The following is a 19,875-nucleotide window of genomic DNA, read 5'->3' as shown; positions in this document are numbered from 1 at the left end:
AAATAAAGTTATAAAACAAAATTCTCGCGAGGAAAATATTGAAAAAAAAATATATATATTAATCAATTTATTTGACAAAATTCAAATCCAAAGTTGAGTTTCTTAATTTTTTATGAGCTAAAAGAATGTTCTTCTATATATAAGCACAAAAAATATCTTATGTTTTTATCAAATGAGGGATAGATAAACTTGATTCCAATTCCATTTTTATTTAATAATCGAAGATTATCGCAATATTAAAATATTATTTTGCACACCGTTATCTAAGAGGCAAAATTGACGCAAAAGTCTATATATAGTTCGACAAACAATATTTTATAGTATTGGATTTTTCCCTAATAACTTGTCAGAAATTAACGGCCCAAATTAATTTGTGAAGATGCCCAAATTGATGTGAAAAGGCCACCCAGCTAGCCAAGTAAAATTTAGCCGTCGTTTAAAATATAATTAAGAAAGATGTATACCTTAATATTCCAATAAATAAATAAATATACAAAAATATTTTTAGCTAAAATATGAAAAACTCAAACACAATGTATTAGATTTTGAAATTTATACGAACGAAATTCAAGGACATAATCATTGAGTTTTTAGTTATAAAATCACAAATTCGATGATGTTGTCTTGAATTTTTAATTATAGAATTCTAAGCACACATTAGTCCTTACAAGAAGTTTGCTTATTAAGCATTTGATTTAGAAATAGCTAATATAAAAGATTAAAACTATTCAGTAATATATAACTAGATAGTTTGGTTCGCGAACTAAGTTATCTCACGTTTATATTTTATAAACTGATTTATTTCATTTAAGATGTAGGATAAAATAATATTACCGAGTTAGATATAAAATGAGAATTGAGATATATCGATATTAAGTTCAAGATAAATTTATATTTTATTTGATTAAAATTTAAAAATATAAATTTATACCTTGAATCAAAATTTAGACTTACCCCAAACATAAATAATCCCTTTTTGGGGACCAAAATGGAACTATTTCCATAGTATTGGGTTGATAAAACCCCCAAAAATAACACAAAAAAAATCCCAATCTGAAAAGGGAGCGAACTCAACTACTACTGAGAACTGAACGGAGTCAGAAAATTTGAGTAACTGTTATTTAAATGTCTGCTTTACTTTCATCCACTCCATTTTCCGCCATTTTCGCACCTTCCGAGCTCACTCGCTTCCTTCTTCCAGCTCAATCGAGGCTTCAACTGAGTTCCTTGACTCGGTATCAATCCGGTTACAAATCGGCAACTTCTCGTTCCTTAAATCTCCGGTACTGCTCAACAATGCCGCTTCAGGACCAATCTGAAAATCCTTCGTGTTCTCAGGTTTTGCGACTTTTGGACATATTTTATTCTGTGTAAAATAATAGATGAGTGTTTTATTAGCTATGTTGAATTGTATTAGCAATATAAAGTTTTAAACTTGAATCGAAAGGATATAATAGGGGAGTTAATAAACGAAATTGAGTGAGTTTCTGAGTTATAAAGCAAAGTTGAGATAATTGTTACTAATGGAGTGATTTTTGTGTTACAAAATAAAGTTGTGCGTTTCTGAGTTATAAAGCAAAATTGAGATAATTGTTACTGATTGAGTGATTTTTGTGTTACAAAATAAAGTTGAGTGGTTTCTGAGTTATAAAACAAAATTGAGATAATTGTCATTAATTGAGTGATTTTTGTGTTACAAAATAAAGTTGACTGACTTTCTGATATAAATTGTTAGCTGCGTGATCGACTCTGAGAAATTAAATCTATAATAGTGATGATGAGTTTTGTGTGGGGACTATTATCATTACTCCCGTTCCCAATTTACGTGATAGTGTTTGACTGGGCACATAGTTTAAGCATGACATGAAGGCTTTTGAAATTCGTGGTTTAAAACAAGATATAGATATTTGTGTGGCTATAAATAATCTCATTAAGGTAAAATTATAAGTTTTGAGTTAACTAAAATATAGAAATGTGTCATTCTTTTTGGAATTGAATAAAAAGAAAAGATTGTCGCATGAGTTGGGACGGAGGGAGTATTTTTTTTATATCTGAAACCACAAGCGTCCTTAGTGCTTAGTTTTTCATGGTTGCAGGATAGTCTTTTCTACAGCCGAGCATTTTGGGTTACCAAATCAATAATTGCTTGGAATGTGGGTGCTGGAGAGGGTGAATGTTACTTATATGCTAGTAGAAAGGCTGGATTATGTGTTGCTGATGATGGAATTCAAGGTGTGTACTCTAGGTGCATCTCGGGTACTCCGTTTGATGATGATAATCAGATCTGATCCTAAGCTTTTTCTAAACATAACAGGCCATGATGTGAAAATCAAACTTGAACGGACAAATTATGGACTTCCACAGCAGGTGAGTCACTGAATCCGTGATGGGATCTTTTAGTTGTTCGAAGGATTTCTTTTTCTGATTGATACAAAGATGGAGCAAATTTAGGTGTGTTCTTTTGTTTCCTTACATATTTTCCTGATTTAGGTAATTGAAAAATTTCCTCATATTCGAGATTATGCAGCATTTGAAGTCCCTGCAACTCTGGACTTCCAAAGTTTAGTCAAGTGCCAATTAGCTGTTGGCATCTTCAATTGTAAGTAGTTCCCCTGTTTTTGCCTTTCTATCACTTGAGGAAGTCTAAGATGGCACTTAGTAGGAACCACACCTCCACATTTCTCTTTACTTGAAAATGATACTTTTCCATCTAATGCATTATAGTGTATAGCTCTCCGTGCACCCTAGAGGTTCAGATTTTATTTGTAAAAGCATTTCTCAATCATGTACTTAAGAAAATGAATCATTCACATCTTTTGGTAGAACTCATAGTTGATGAACTTGAGTTTCAGTTTCTGTAGTATGCTCATAATTCAGGGAAATCTAATTCATCTGGTGGTGATTATTGAAATATACTGCTATTCTATATTGTCAGTAGCAAACATAAACATTCGAGCAGTCCTTTGCTGCGTCAACACTTCGACGTTGTTCCTTCATTTGTTTGTCTTGATTTGAGACTTCAATACCTTTTTATTCTCTAGCTTATCTGATTCAACAGCCTCACTTTCTGTATTACACACTATGTGTAAGCATGTCTAATGTCTGGCAAAAATGGGTTTATGTTTTTTGTAGCTTATGGAAAATGTGCAAGTGCTACTGGATTGCAGTTACCTGGTATTCTCGATGAGTTATTCTCCTATACTGGGCCCCTTGGTGCTGTTTTTGCTACTGAAGCTGTCTCTCTCTACCTTTGGGCACCAACTGCTCAAGTGTGTTCTGTTCTTTTGTCTCATAGCTTTTCCTTCCAAGATAACGCTTTTGTTTGTAATGAATATTTTTTACTGACTAAAATTGAGGGATCAATGTGTTATTTCACTAATCTGCTGTTTCTGATTACGCCTACCAAACCAGGCAGTGCAAGCTCTCATTTATAAGAGTCCGTCAGAGGCTGACCCAGTAGAAATAGTTCAGCTCAAGGAGTTAGACGGTGTTTGGAGGGCTAAGGGGCCAAGGCATTGGGAGGGTTGCTACTATGTTTATGAAGTGTCTGTTTACCATCCTAGCACCTTGCAGATCGAGAAATGTGTGAGCAATGATCCATATGCGAGAGGGTATGTCGCTCTGTTTTCATCACTTGCTCTTAAAGAAATTGATTTTACTGATTGTAACTTGCTGCCTTCCGTAGTGCAATTATTACTGTGTCTAATATCTGTTCTCTACATTCATCTTGTTGCTTTTGCATGGGCAGTCTCTCTGCTGATGGCAAGCGGACATTATTAGTTAATCTTAATTCTGATGATGTAAAACCTGAAGGCTGGGATAATCTACAAGACGAGAAGCCAAATCTTCTTTCCTTTTCTGATGTCAGCATCTATGAGCTGCATGTTAGAGATTTCAGGTGATAAGTGATCTTGCTATGTTGAATTCTTATTGGAAACATCTTACTGAATATTTGTTAACAATTGTTCCTTGATGATACTAATGAGTTGTAACTGTATAATTATTGCCTTATTGGTCAATATTCATTGAGATCCAGAAGCCCTGTGCATTGTATGTTCAAATTTTACTGCATCCCACCAGCATTACTTTTCTTTTTGCTCCTACAACATGGGTTTGACTATTTACTCATTTCCTTAGATTACATGTTTCAAGCAGTTCACTTTACAAGAGAAGAAGCTTGTACTGCATATATAATCAAGATGCATTTTTAGCACTACTGTAAAACACTTATCTTTTCCTATGATTTTCACTTTTCCAGCGCCAATGACCCTACTGTGCCTCATGAATTTCAGGGTGGTTATCTCGCCTTCACGTCGCAGGTAGCTTTACTTTTCTATTTGATTTGTTTTATATGGGTGTATAGTTTTTGGGGCCAGAGTTCAAGCTTTTAATCAGTAGGTGTATTGAGCAATGGTATTTCATGTCTTCATTTGCTTCGTATCCTACTTAGTTTTGAGCTTTGTAGAAGGTAAACTTACACTGGACGACAACTAATAGGTGTACTAAGTGTGTTTATGGTATAAAATGCAATATGAAGTGACTGGAAAAAGACTGCTATGGTATTCTACCTGATAACTTTGTAGTGTGTGATGGGTGATGCAACTAATGATGGACGGTGGCTGGAGAGGAATGTGATTTAGATTGGTACACCGATCTCATGGTGTGTTTGAGGTTTGAAGTGAGGATGCACACACACGCACAGAAGCGCGCCCACGCACAGAGATACATTTCTCCAAAAGAAACTAATTCTCTCATTCTTGTTAATAACTTTCCTGTCGAATTTCCATGAGAAATGATTAAGTCCTCACTTTCATGGGAAAGCATATTAGCTTTCTCATTCTTTTATTGATCCCGAAGGTCTTAGTGAACGGGGTTCCCTAATATTATTATGAAGTTATCAGTAAGAAGTATTCAGAACTATTACTGTCTAATGTACTATTTGTGATAAGCCATTAATGACAATGTTACCCAATTCTAGCAAGAATTACAACAAAGGCTACTCCTTCACCAGAGACAACTAAATCTAAGGCGAAACCTGAAGAATCTGAACCTTGCAACCTGGGCTTGGTCATAAGTTGTTGTCAACACTTTTTAGGAAAGAAAACTTGGGGAGTTCTTTAAACCAACAGTACATATAAGTGTCTCATTTTAGGCTTTGTTACCTAGCTCATCACAAAAGTTCGGCCCAATTTGGTAGCCCATTGGTGCATTTTTTGAATTTTGACAACTAGTCTGGCATCAGTTTGCAAGTCAAACAAGTGTCATTCCTTCATTCTGTTCATTTATTTGTGCATTATGCTTTATAGCAGCACTTTTTTATCCCGTGTTGTTAGAGAGTATCCACCACCAGGTTTTAAGTGCTGTATTAGCTATCTGATTTTGTGTTAGTTATACAAGCTTTTGAATAATGGGTAATGGAAACATCTAAGCCAGCACCCACAGTTGACACAATGCATTAGAAAATTTTGTTGCACATAAGCGCTGAACTTAGGTGGCATTGAATATGCCCCATAAGCATGTGGCCCTGATCTCATTATGCTTGAAGGACTCAGCTGGTGTCCAACATTTGAAAAGATTATCAAGTGCTGGTATCACTCATGTCCATCTGCTGCCAACCTATCAATTTGCTGGTGTCGAAGATGAGAAACATAAATGGAAGTATACAGGTAAAGCTCTTTTACTTTTTTTTTTCAGTTTGGAGAGGGGGTTCCCCATTAAAGATTTTAGTATTTCCTTTGTTCTCCTTTCTTTTCAGCACAAACTATAAATGAAGCTGAAGTTGGTATTTTGAAAATAACGCAATAAAAGACCAAAATGAGGGATTTACTTCTCTCAAACCAGATTTGCTGTTTGTCACATGCTACCATGACAGAGTGGATAATTAACTAAACATAGAAACATTTAGATTACTTTAGTGCCACGTCTGTTCTAGATTTTATGATGAGGTTGTTAATTGCCTTTTTGGGGTTTCCCTTGGAATCTCATCTCATTCATTTTTGTTTCCTGGTCTCTCATGTTATGTCTTTATCAGATATCGAGAAACTCAACTCTTTTCCACCAGATTCTGAGGAGCAGCAAGCTCTTATCACAGCCATCCAAGATGAAGATGGCTATAATTGGGGGTGAGATACTGTGCTTAGAGTTTCAACTTGTGTCTAAGCTGATTGTAGTTTCCTGGCCAGTGTGTGAAAATTGAATTGTTGGCTGCCTAAGAAAAGGTATAATCCTGTTCTCTGGGGAGTTCCAAAGGGAAGCTACGCTAGTAATGCAAATGGTCCTTGTCGTATCGTTGAGTTTCGGAAAATGGTGCAGGTAGATCTTCTTTTATCTAAAGATCCAACTTTGTTGTGCATTCTTTTGTTTATACTAAATAAACCATCAATCTTTCTATTTATACTGAATAGACCATCGACCTATATTGTTCAATTCCTTGGTGCCACTCTAAGGCTTAATTGGTTTACAGGCACTTAATCGTATTGGTCTACGTGTTGTATTGGATGTTGTTTACAATCATTTACATGCAAGTGGTCCCTGTAGTGACTTCTCTGCTTTAGACAAGGTGACAAATTATTGTGTTCCACCTCATTAAACTTTATGGTTATAGCCTTATAATAAAATTGATCTCCTTATACGTATTTTGTATTGGGTTTGGTTTCAATAGATCGTTCCAGGTTACTTTCTAAGGAGAAATGCTGATGGTGGCATTGAAAATAGCACATGCGTAAACAATACCGCCAGTGAGCATTTCATGGTTGAGCGCTTAATTCTTGATGACCTCAAGTGCTGGGCAGTTCATTATAAGGTATGCTTCCCTCCACCCTCGAACGAAATTGCTATGATATGGGAATTGTAGAGCCTAAATTCTTTCTTCTGTTTTATGGTTTCTTCTTGTTTTATTTGGCTGAATATTCTGTTTAACGCTATGGCCTGCGTACTCATATTTTTGGACATATTGAATGTATGTAGTTTATTAATAACCTCTACTTTGATGTTTTAGTATTTTAATTTTTATAAGATCCATAATTGTTATGTTATCTTTCGAGATTGGCTTTTTAAAGATAAAGGAGATTGTCAAATGTAATTGTTATCAAGGCTTTTTGAAATTAAAAGAGGACGGGATATGAATGTGGATTGATAGACCATAAGTTAGACAGCTTGATCTTCCAGCAAATGAAACCTCTGTAAGCTCCAGATCAATTTTATTTGTGGGAAGTCCGAAGCTAGGAACTCTTACATTGAATATCGTAATCCAACTGTAATGTTAAAAACTCTGAACTTCTTCGCCATTACAAGCATGAGAAATAGGAGCACCTTCAGATTTGTTTCTATAGGAGTTTATAATGATGAGAAGCTTTAGTTTTGAAGTCTAGCATTGAAATATTATACTGGATAGATGTCACGACTGATGGACTGAGTCTCCAAACCTGGTAACTCAACTTAGAGAATGTCTGACATGTGACTTCAGTTACTAATCTGGAGCATGCAAAAGTACTTGAAATGGAATTAAATTCAGAAACCGTGGAACCATAATCCCAGTAGAAACTGATACTTTTTATGCTACCTATGAGTTCATGTACGACAGGAGGCTCTTAAAATGATATATTTTTCTGTGAAATGAAATGGGCTTCTGATAATGGATTGACTAAAGTATCTTATCTAGTCATTAATTAGCACAAGAAAACACTTCTTAGTGCTAAATGGAATAATGGTTCCTTGATTTTCTTGTGGTTGACTTAACTGCCTGTTGAGCAATTTTTGTGTCATTTCCACTTTAATTGTTTAAACTATCAGAAACAACATGTATACCACCCCAAAGGCTCTGTTGAAGACCTAAACAAATAAAAAGTGTCTCCATCTAACAGTTCAAACTTTTCAAAATGGCATTAGAGTGGAAAGAGCCTCAAAGGTCTTGAGTTCGAGTCTTAACGCTACCTAACAATAAACTATTTCACGCGGACATATGGAAGACCTAAAGTAAATCAATAAAAGTGTCCCCTCTCTAACAGTTTGATCTTTTAGATGGGGCAGTTCATAGATTTACCTAGATTTAACAGTCCCATAAACAGTTCTTATTGCTCAAATATCGCACCGAAACCATGCTTTATGTTCTTGATGTTGATGACTGAACATGGCAAATGCCTAAAACAGTTACTAAGTGATTTTCTCAAGAAACACAGAAATTAATATTTACTCAAACCAACTCATAACTATTAAAATCAGTTAACTTTTATCTTACTTAATTCCAGTGTTATCCAAGGCGAAAAGCGCAAAAAAGGTCTAAGGTCCGTGGGGATTTAAGCGCAAAACGTAAATAAAGCGTGGGCTTTAATAAAAAAGGTGCAAAGGGAGAACAAAATACAAATGTATATTTTTAGTCCAAGACTACTAATTATAAACATGAATGACTAATATATGACCAAAGAAATTGAAAAAAATCTATGTAAAGTGAAATATCAATTGTTTAGTGTCACTTCTTCATAAGAGGCTCGTTGGCAAGGAAAAGTTTGTCTTAGAACCTTGATGACAACACTAAAGCACACATAAAGCGAGGCGAAGCGAAGCGCTCAACATGTTTTGAGCCTCGCTTTAGGGCTTAAGCGCGCCTTTGATACACTGCTTAATTCACACAATTGATGTCACATATCCCATTTCGTGTTCTCTATGTGTGTACACACTTATGCTTTTGTCCTTGAGTAAGAATTCCTATTCTTCTCTGAAAGAGAATATATGTGTTAACCTTGTTCGTCTTCTGCAGATTGATGGATTTCGGTTTGACCTGATGGGTCACATAATGAAGCGTACAATGGTAAGTATTTAAAGCTTTTCCTTTTGTGGGTTAGAGAAAATTTGTCTTCATTTCGTCCGTTTAGGAAGTCAAAATGCTATGCAGTAGTTATTTCTTATTAGTTTTCCAGTTGTAGATGAAATTTTACAAGATAATGCTTCCTGTGGTTTTTGGTACAACTTATATGCATGAGATTGAAAGATAAGTGAAGGCTAAAAAGTTGAGAAGCCAGTTCTCTATATTTTAGGCTGTTGCAAGTATCATACAGTCCTAGTAGTTACCAATGGATCTTCCTCTGAGAATTGGGATATCTCGTGTTAGCATACAGCTCATGGAGAAAAAGATCAAGATAAAATAAGCAGAGATTATTATCCCGTGGGGACCTAATATTTGAGTCCCAGTTCTAATTACTCCCTCTGTCCCAATTTGATAGGCCCATCTGACTTGACATGGAGATTTAGAAAACATTAAAATGATGAGTCCTGGCATATTTGCTTAGACACACGTTGGCCGTATATAACCCTTGGTGTTTTGGAAGAATAGCATAGAGGAAAAGATTGTGTTTCAAAGAGTAACAGTGGGTCCTATGAAAATGCAGTAAAATTTTATATTAACGACATGGATAATATATATATGTGTGTGTGTGTGTGTTTGTGGGATTACAGTGAGTATGTTGATGTTGATGACGTTAAATAACTAATGTTGTAAGTAATTTTCTAGGTCACTGTCTTGCATCTTTCAGGCGATCTGTGGTTTTATAGGCGGGAGATTATTGTTTTGCAGTGATCTTGTCTAACATAAGTAAGACAACCTGAGTGTATTGGGTTTAATTTTAGACAGGATTACAAGAGACTGTTTTCTTTAAAACTAAAAGAGGATATTCTTTTTTACTTGTTGTTTATGGTTTGATTTTTTAACCAAAATGTTTTACTTTATGCAGTTTTATGACTAACCAATTTCCAATTGACATCTTTATACGAAAATTATGATGTCGCATAACAATGTTGACATGCACAGGCTAACATGATTACTCAGGTTGTAGGCATGTCTACTTGCTGCCGATCGTCTGAGTAGGACAACACTTATTTGTGCATTTCAGTAGTTAGTAAAGCTATAAACAAGAGGATAGTAAATTATGCTCCTTGTGTATTCAAATTCTCGATTAATTGGTTCTTTAAAATTATTGGTGCTAAAAGCTATGTGTGCTAACATTATGATCGCCGTGTCTTTGAATGTAGTTGAAGGCAAAGTCATTGCTGAATAGCTTGTCAACAGAAAAAAATGGTGTGGATGGATCAAGTATTTATATGTAAGGATTATTACCATCGATGATCAATCCTTATTACTAGATATGTAATGTTTTATAGTAGTCTTTTAGAGTCTTTTAAATCTAAAAAAAGATATCCTTATTACATCTTCTATGCCTATGACTATTTAGGTACTTTTAGTTGTTCTTGAACATTACATTGATTCTCTGTTTCCTTTTTATCAGTTGATTCTCAATGATATTTTCATTTCAGATATGGTGAAGGATGGGATTTCGGTGAAGTGGCAAACAACGGACGTGGAATAAATGCATCACAATTCAACCTTTTTGGAGCTGGAATTGGGAGGTGCTAATTCTGAGTTTATTCCGATTTGTCTGTCTAACAAAGATGATTTCCTATTCCTTGTGTGTCTGCATGTGAATTTCTCTTCTTATGAGTCAATAATAAATTGCAAAGTGAAGCTCTAACAATAAAGAAGATGACATAATTCCAGCTACTGTGGGATACTGCTTTCAAGAGCTCTTAGGCTTAAATGGGAATATTTCCTTGTCCTCATTGTCTGTTCTTGATTCATTACTAGCTTCAATGATCGTATTCGGGATGCTTTACTGGGTGGATCACCTTTTGGTCATCCTCTACATCAAGGGTTTGTAACTGGCCTTTATTTGGAGGTAATGATAAACTTTTAGGCATTTGGAAATATAAAGTTTGTGATAAATTCCTTCCATTTGTCTACATAATATGAATAATCATTGTATATACACATGAAGCACCGTCTCAATAACTTGTACATGCTGCTCTTCAGGCTAACGGTCATGAGCTTGGTGATAAAGCCAATGTAGAACGTATGCTTACTGTGTCGAAGGATCACATTCAGGTACTCAGCCCTACTCCAGTTTCATGGCAAAAATATTTCTTAAGTTCTTCTTTCTTCTCAAAGAGCATGTTTACTTTCAGGTTGGCATGGCTGCAAACTTAAAGGATTTTGTGCTAACGAACTGTGATGGTCAAGAGGTATCCATAGATTCGATTGCTATTTACTTTGCATCATGTTCACATCACAATGACATTGCAACTGATTACAATTCAAGGCCGATTGCTACTTTCTTGCCTTGGGGCATCACATTCTGGATAACGTAATAAAAAGTCTTTCTCTATTGTCTTCAGTCTGGTTTGCTTTAGAAGTAAGCAAGCAAAGATAAGTTTTCCCACGTCTGTTAGACTTTCTTTCAAAAACCTTGACTAATAAAACAGTGAAATTAGAATAGGCTGAGAAAAGGGCTAAGAGAGAAGCTTAGGATATTACTTAAGTAAAGGTTATAAGATACTAATTATTACTGTTCATTTCTGATGATAGTTACGATTGAAGTTATAAGATAATTATTACTATTCATTTCTAATCACCAAGGCAATTAAGAAAGTCGATACTCTTGTACCTATTGTTCCTTTGATAGGTTCATTAGCCAATAAGCCAAAGAAAACTTTTATAATGTATTAGGGCGTACTATTAAATAAGTAGGTTTGGTCCAATTTATCAAAATCTAATATTGTTGACCGATTTAATCATTTTTTTCATCTTATTAGCTTGATCTGCTATCCTTTTTGTCACATCCTTTTGATACCACAAAAACATATTAGAACTGATTTGGTTTGTTTGTGAGTCATACCAAGGGTTATATTTGTAGTTCTGTCAAAGCTGCATGCTTTTTGGTTTATGTTGACAGGCAGGGGCATAGAGTTTTTTTTTTCCATGTCCCAGATGCATTTTTCCCAGCCTTGATTCTACATTTGACTGTAAAGTTCATGAAATAATTTTGTCAATGACAACTTTACCGTAAAGTGTGGTAAGTTTGCCCAGCTAAATAAATGCATGTATTAACTACCTCCTATGCCCCAAATAGATAATCATTTTTATCTTCCTAAGGGTCGATCTGACCATAAATCCAGGTGGAATTGCATTTGCATGCATCTTCTTTTGGAAATAAAACTTCAGAGTCCTAGAAAGTAGAAACTATGAAAAATACTACTAGCTGCAAAATGTTTTCAAGTGAAATATTCAAAAGATGCATTTATATTAAGACCGCCTTAACAGTTGATCCTAAACTCACCCTCACAGGCCTCCCTTTCTGATGTCGGATTTGCCTAAGGCAAGTTTCACAGAGGACCACATTTCTGAATGTACACATAACTTGACACTGGAGATATGTTGAATACTGTATACTCTTCTTACCCAGGTGAAAGGATCTGAAGTGCTAATGCATGATGGGAAGCCAGTTGGATATGCTTCTTCTCCCGTTGAAACAGTAAGGAACTATGTGTCTGTTGAATTTTATGATTGAACAACTTCATTTCAGTGAGAGCTATATTTACTGCATCATTAATGCTATCACAATCTTGTCAGACATTTTTCCCTGTTAGTTCTACATGGAAATACAGTCCAAAACAATGTAATAGCTTTTGTTATATGCAGGTTAACTATGTGTCTGCTCATGACAATGAGACACTGTTCGACATCATTAGTCTTAAGGTTATTTTTTCTCTTGCAATATGCCACTTTTTTTTTCTTTTTTGATAACCAAGAAATACTTGAAGACCAATGTCACACAGTCTGTAACTCGGTAATATGCAAGTATGCAACCTATACATCCATTGTTTCCGTTCCTGTATAATTTAGGTGCTTCACTTTGATAGACTCCAAAGGACATTTCTGTGGAGGAGAGATGCAGGATGAACCACTTAGCGACAAGTGTAATAGCCCTTTCTCAGGTCAGATTCAGTTTGTTCCTTGGAAGAATTAACGTGCCTTATACTTAAACTTTTACCTACTTTCTATATGTTAATGTATATTTACGGGTATGCTGTTGCAAGTAAAATCTTGTTAAAGCTTCTTTGTTCTACGTTTACTTTTGGGTCATGTTGATAGGAAGATACTTGCTGAAGTAAAAAAGACAAGTTCTATAGAACAGTTTGAGACTAGCAAGATTATATGGGTGAGTGTTGGGCCTCCAAGGCCTTACATGTCCACACAATGAGTGTCGTAGAAATACATATAACTAACTAGTATTTTTACCTATAATAAGATTAATCTGTTATATAAAATTAGAAATGATCACATATGACAGAATATACAAGTATCACAAATAGAGGATATGATGAGACATGGTCACCTGAGATGGTTTGGTCATGTCCCATGTAGACCTTCAAATGCACTAGCCTATTGGTGTGGCATTATGACAATTGAAAGTGTTAAAGAGGATTAGGTAGATCTAAAATCACATAGAACGGAAGTTGTACCATGACATCTACAATCTCTAGAAATCTATACAAACTTACGAAGAATTGAACATAATGGAAACTAATAGATCCAAATGTAGATATCAATTAGTTGGAATTAAAGTCTTAGTTGTATTGTTACATTTGCATTAAGTCTGGTGTTGAGCAGGATCTTTTTTAGTTTGCTTAGAGATATGCATGCCAGTGCAAGGACGCTACTGAGATAGAGGATCTCTAGTGTAAAAGAACCTAAATTGTCTTAAATACTAATTATTGAGCATTGTAATGGAAAGGATCCAAATGGAGCTGAATGGATATAGAAGATTTATATAGCTGTTTTTATTAGTTTGGGATTAAGCCATTAGAGATAATAGACTTGAACACATAATGTGGTCCAATCTTTTTCATGAAAATGGACCACAAGTAGGCTAGAATCTAAACTGACTCTTCTGCTTGATCAGTTGTTAGGAATATCATAGCTAATGATATTATCTTAATGGCATAAATAATGTTGCTGTAACCCCTAAGCTGTAGATTCTATTTGTTTTGCCTTGTGTTGAGCCTCGGAAAGAGAATGTTATAGGTTTCCACAAAAAGAAAAAAGAAGTGAAGTTTTATTGTTTTTGAGTCATCTTTCAATTTGCTATAGAAAGATATGCAGGTATGATATGGTTGATGATAGGGTAACTAGACAGATTGAACTCAATGTTACTATTTTGATTTGCATGATAAATTTAGTAAAACACATACTTATCGTGCCAACTTTAAGTTAGTTTGATTGTGATATTTTTTCTTCATCTTGCAGTACTGATCTTGCTAACCTTTCACAGGGAATACCGTTTTTCCACGCTGGAGATGAAATGCTGCGCTCAAAATCGATAGACCGTGACTCCTACAACTCTGGTGATTGGTTCAACAGGTCCACCACCTCTCCCTGTTGCAAGTTACTTTCTTCAGTGACTGTGTTCTGATAATTTTGAATCTTAGATGACTTGTTTTTACTGTTCATTTTCTGTTTTAGATAATGACGTCTTTTCTGGTCCTAAATCTTACTTTTCTTCTTTTACTTCTAGTTAATGCTTTCCTTTATAAAGTGGATGTTTGTATACTGTGATTTTTCAGGCTGGACTTTAGCTACAACTCTAACAACTGGGGTGTTGGCCTCCCTCCGAAAGAAAAGAATGAAAGAAACTGGCCACTGTTAGTGATTTCATTACTACCCTTTACCTTTATATTTCCTCCATGAGAAAAAGAGAGTAGGGACTTTTCTCTTTGGGGCAGTAGGGTGGTTGGGTGGGGTGAGGTGCACGTGTTCTCTGGTTCTTTGGTGAAGTTCTGATACATACAATCAAGATGGTTTTCCTATTTGTAACCCGTCTAAAGTACTTCCATCTTTGAATTTTTTATTTTCAGAATCAAACCAAGATTAGCAGATCCATCCTACAAGCCTCAGAAGAGTCATATCCTTGCAGCTGTGGAAAACTTTTTGAATCTAATGCAAATACGATACTCCTCACCACTCTTCCGGTTAAAGACGGCCAATGCTATCCAGGTTAGAATTTAAATACATATCGATGAAGTCTAATGAAAATATTTTGACTACTTTTTCTTCAGTATTGTGCCGAGGGTCTACTCAAAACAGTCTCTCTATCTTCACAAGGTAGGGGTAAGGCTGCCTACACACCACCCTCCCCAGACCCTCATTTGTGGGATTACACTGGGTATGTTGTTGTTGTTGTTTCTTTAGTATTGTGCAATTACTTCTGTGTTTCAACGTCACAAATTGACATCTTTCACCAGGAAAGAGTACGATTTCATAATACTGGTCCTTCATGGATTCCTGGACTTATAGTAATGAGCATTGAAGATGGCCACCAGGGAGTTCCAGGGCACTCTCAATTGGATCCAATGTGGGTAAATCTAATCCATCGTTAGGCTTCTGAACTGCTCCTTTTTTTCTGTTGATATATACCTGAACCATTAATTGAATGACGATATTTTTTTCTCATTTTACCAGTTATTCCTATATAGTTGTCATTATCAATCCTTGCCCAACTGATGTCTCATTTGCCAATCTTGCACTTAGAGCAAGATCTCTTCAGTTGCATCCAGTACAGGTATTTATTTGTTTTATGTTGCAATTCTTACATGCATATCCGAATATGACAGACTATTTAATCTACTTCCGTAAAACACATGTTACAACTTACAAGCCTCTCTGCGGAGTTTATAAAGAGGGGATTGTGTATGGAACTTAAACATCTTGGACATTGTTAGGTCGGATTTGGACCTTTACTGCAGTCTGCAAGTGTCTTAAGTATTAACACAATCTCATCTTCATGCATGACTAGTTACTGATCATATGATGTTCATTGTTCACTTTTGCATCTCCAGATGAACTCAACTGACGTTGTTAAGAACTCAACATATGATGCATCCTCGGGTTGCTTTAACGTGCCTGCCCGAACAACTTCTGTGTTTGTTGAGCCTCGGTAAAATTCCATTTGCTCTTCATGAAAATGGAAACCTGGACCGGTGAGTTATGCTTGTGCATTATCACGTTCACAGTTCAGCAACATTTACGCAAGGTACATGAACTGTAACTTGCTATGTTCAGTTCTAGAAAAATGACCCTGGAGAATCAATAAATAAATATACCACAAAAATAATCCCAGTTCTCTGTTTATTCAACAGGGAAGTTGCCAGAAAAATTATTTATGTTTTATTATTAAGTTGATAATAATCAGAGAGAATTAATAAGTTAAATATTTGTGTAATACTAGTGTCTTAAAATCAAATATTTGTTATTCTAGTTGTTTAAGTTCTTATTTTGTGTCAAATTTTAAGAGTCAACTTGTCAGATTTCCATGTCGGTCATTTTAGATAAGAGACTTTGGGTGTCGTTTGGAAGAGTGTAGAAGAATAGTACCTAGTAGATGATAATATATTCAGGTCTAATAAATTTTTCTTAGACGAAACATTTTAATTTTAATTTTTTTTGCCAATGATGACGGTGAGACGTGAATCTAGTATCTCTATTTGTTTTAATACTATATCAAATTGTGTGATTATTCATGTGTTATCAAATTAATGAAAGGATAAAAAAGGGGTAGGTTTAGGACATGAAGTGAACTTTGCCTGTCTCTTGCATCATCTTTCCTTACGTGCAATACACAAACCTAAATAATTCTTTCATGCAAGTTACTTGTCTTCCACAACCAAATCTCCACTTGGAATATGATATGCATGCCTTTTCACAAATTGCTTATTCCAATATTTTGAATCAAGAAAGGAAACTAAAAAGGGAGACTTGGCGTAATTGATAAAGTTGTTGCCATGTGATTAGAGATTATGGGTTCGAGTTGTGTGAACAGCTTCTTGCAGAAATACATGGTAAGCTTAATACTTGATATTTGTGCTGGTGGGAGATAGTTGTTGGTATCTGGTGGAATAATCAAGGTATGCACAAGCTGACTCAAACACCATCGTACGTCATAAAAAGAACTAAATTGATAATGGCTATAAATAATTAAATTGAATTACACATGCATGCATCTAAAAGGTCACTTGTTAAACAAAAGCTTCATTAGAAAGAAAATGGGAGGATCCTTTCTTTTTGTGTGTGTTGTCAATCTTGTGATAAGTGTATATAAGAAATTGCATGTGAGGATCCAAGATTTATAATAGAACTGTGAATACCACTAGGTGTTAATTTTATTTTAATAACATGACTTGTTAGGACTTTGCCTCCACTAAAAGACATTTGAAATTCTCATCACTATATTTATAAAAGAATATTGGTACGTTATATTATATTGCATATGTGGCTTACATGTCACACGTCTTCTTTAATTCATCATATTCAATCAAATATTTTCACATAAAATGTAATGACGAGAATAAGAAAAAGGTGATGTACAATTCAAACTAAAGACCTAACATAATTAAAAGGTCAATGCTAGCTAATCAACCAACTCTAATGGACCGTAGATCCTCAAAAGGATACGTATGCATGTTAATTAACAGTAATAATATAGTCAGTGTAATTTTACAAATATGGAAAGGATAAGATATGCACAAACGTTATCTCTATCTTTGTGGGGTAGAAATAATATTTCCGATAGACCCTCGGCATGAATGTTGATTCATGTGACAAATTCATGTAGCATGAGAATTAACATGAAGCAAATAAAGCTGGCACCATAAAAAAAAAATACTAAGTGACTTTTACTATAATACCCACTCAATTGATGTTAAAGAATAAAAACAATTTGTATTTAACAATGAGAGAAATATTTACTATATAGTTGTATGGTTAAAAAGTAAAAAAAATAAACCTGCATTATTGTCAATAATGACAATCAACAAGTTGCCTTTGTGTTTGCTCTTGATCTTGTTGTTTTAAGGATACAACAGGATCATCTTGATGAACTGGAAGATTATTAAGGTCTAAAGACAACTCATGATCTCTTTGTTTCTTCATAATATTATTATTGTTACCAAATTCTTGATCTATAGAAGTTGCTGGACTTAAATTGCTCAAATGATAAGGTGAATTTACGTTAGTGCCCCCACGATGGCGTCTCATGTGACCACCTAATGCTTGTCCTGAGGCAAATTCTGCACCACAATATGAACATTCATGAATTCTAGGAGAAGAAGAAGAGTACTTATTGTTGGAAGAATTTGGCAAGTTTTTGTTGATGTTGTTAGTATTCTTGTTTTTGTTGTACAATGTTGATGGTGAGTGTTGTAAATGATAATCATCTTCATCTGAGAAATCAAAATATGATTTCTTGTTAAACTCGGTGTTTAATGTCTTTGGTTTCTTATGACTTGCTCTGTGTCCACCTAGTGCTTGAAAAGACGAGAATGTACGATTGCATGTCTTGCATTCGTACACGTAAATTCCTGCTTTTGTACCATCTATGGAGTTGGTGGATGTCTCAATGTACCTTTTACTATTGAATTTCGTTGGGTACAACCTTAAATCCTCGTTGAAAAAATCGACTTTATTATTATTGATCAACCTACGAGGAGGGGGATGGTCATTGCGCCCTTTAGACAATAGGACAAGACACTTGGCGGTTTCCTCCTCCTCCTCGGTAAACGTGTTGATAAACACCTCAGACGAGGCGGCTGAAGACAGAGCTTCATTATTATTGTTGTTGTTGTTGTTGATGTTGTTGTCGTTACATGCAATGCCTTCATCATTGCAAGCAACATCATCTCCATTATTGTTATCAATATTGTTGATAATATTGTTATTGTTGTTGTTACTGCTATTTTCTATTGCGATATCACATGCGTTTAATGAATCATGTGATGTTGTGATTGAGAAAGGGATATTTGGAGATTGAAGTCTAAGACGTTTGGTTCTTTTGCCCTTAACGATGTGGAAGAGGTCCTTAGAAGGACAAACTACCACTTCCTCAAGAGCCTCCATAACTTCCCTTTAACCAACATCAAATGTTTTACACATTACTTAACCCTAAAAACAAAAAGAAATATATGTGAAATGAAAGCAAGTTTTTTTTTTTTTTGAAGGAATGAGAGAAAAGAAGGGAGAAAAAACACAAAAAGAGGAAGGTTTGATGGTAGAAGAGTTGATAATATGTAAATATAGTGAATGTGAGAAAAGTAGTCAATGGAGTGAGAAAAATTGCACCACTAGAAATTGATGTATATAGCAAGTGAGGTTAATTAGTATTTTATCTATCAATTATAGGGAGGTTTAAAAGAGTAGATGATTAATGATTAATGATTAATGAGAGATAAATGGGGAGAATTGGATGGAGAGAACTCAAGGTAGGACAATGACCGTTGTAATTCAAGATGTGTCCACAACTAAATTTCTTGATCACTTACAAAATGAACATAAGATAATGATCCTTTAGAAATTTACTAATTTTTGACAAATATTTTTATATTCAAATAAGATTTTCCTATCAGAAAATAAAGTGTTGGAATTAATGACAAAAAATTGTCAGAATATTATTCCATCTGAAGTAAAAGGTAATTTCGAGTAGTGGATGATACAGATTTAGCCTTTCAATATCAAGTTCGATTTCATCAAAGTTTAACTGTTGAGCATATAAATTCATGTCTAGAAATTTTAAAATAATAATCATTTTAATGTTAAAAATCTTAAATATCAAACTTTCAAACTTTAAATTTTGAATTTGCTGGTCTGTTATAAAAATTCCATTATTAGAAATTTTCATATATAAAACTGAAAATCCATCTGTCACCCACAAAGGTTGGAGACTAATAAAAATTAATCGTCACGTAGCTTTGCTGGCTCATTTTTATATATAATTTTATAATAAGATAAGCAATAGTTGGATAATGAGTGTCAAATAATTAACATGAATTAGATGTGTAGTGAAGTATGGAAAGTCTTATATGTGTAACCACGTTTGTATTGCACATGACATATTGATATTACTCTAAATTCTATAATATTCATCCTTTTTTCTTTTTTAAGGAAAATAATTATAATTAATTAAGGTGAAAACTAAGTCCTAAGACAAGTTCTAATCATGACTT

The 19,875-nt window shown here is 34.7% G+C and overlaps 2 protein-coding genes across 2 annotated transcripts; one reads left to right on the top strand and one right to left on the bottom strand.

Moving 5' to 3' along the window:
* Window positions 1–1,065: 1,065 nt before the first annotated feature.
* Window positions 1,066–16,146, top strand: LOC125843996 (pullulanase 1, chloroplastic). The gene is made up of 28 exons (XM_049523213.1): window positions 1,066–1,338; window positions 2,097–2,232; window positions 2,315–2,367; window positions 2,491–2,599; window positions 3,133–3,269; window positions 3,412–3,611; window positions 3,749–3,898; window positions 4,259–4,319; window positions 5,546–5,666; window positions 6,032–6,122; window positions 6,219–6,312; window positions 6,464–6,559; window positions 6,662–6,802; window positions 8,756–8,806; window positions 10,024–10,094; window positions 10,306–10,398; window positions 10,634–10,724; window positions 10,859–10,930; window positions 11,011–11,067; window positions 12,288–12,356; window positions 12,524–12,580; window positions 12,745–12,819; window positions 14,157–14,245; window positions 14,449–14,526; window positions 14,740–14,878; window positions 15,127–15,236; window positions 15,344–15,443; window positions 15,721–16,146. The coding sequence occupies exons 1-28, from the start codon at window positions 1,126–1,128 to the stop codon at window positions 15,820–15,822; spliced, it is 2,856 nt and encodes a 951-aa protein (XP_049379170.1). The 5' UTR covers window positions 1,066–1,125; the 3' UTR covers window positions 15,823–16,146.
* A 1,523-nt stretch (window positions 16,147–17,669) lies between these two features.
* LOC125844007 (zinc finger protein ZAT5-like) lies at window positions 17,670–18,863 on the bottom strand. Its single transcript, XM_049523223.1, has one exon. The coding sequence runs from the start codon at window positions 18,770–18,772 to the stop codon at window positions 17,675–17,677; it is 1,098 nt and encodes a 365-aa protein (XP_049379180.1). The 5' UTR covers window positions 18,773–18,863; the 3' UTR covers window positions 17,670–17,674.
* Between the last annotated feature and the right edge of the window lie 1,012 nt (window positions 18,864–19,875).

The sequence above is a fragment of the Solanum stenotomum genome, chromosome 11 (genome assembly GCF_019186545.1).
Source record: "Solanum stenotomum isolate F172 chromosome 11, ASM1918654v1, whole genome shotgun sequence".
Taxonomy (NCBI): Eukaryota; Viridiplantae; Streptophyta; class Magnoliopsida; order Solanales; family Solanaceae; genus Solanum; species Solanum stenotomum.
This window is presented reverse-complemented; position numbering and strand designations above follow the sequence as displayed.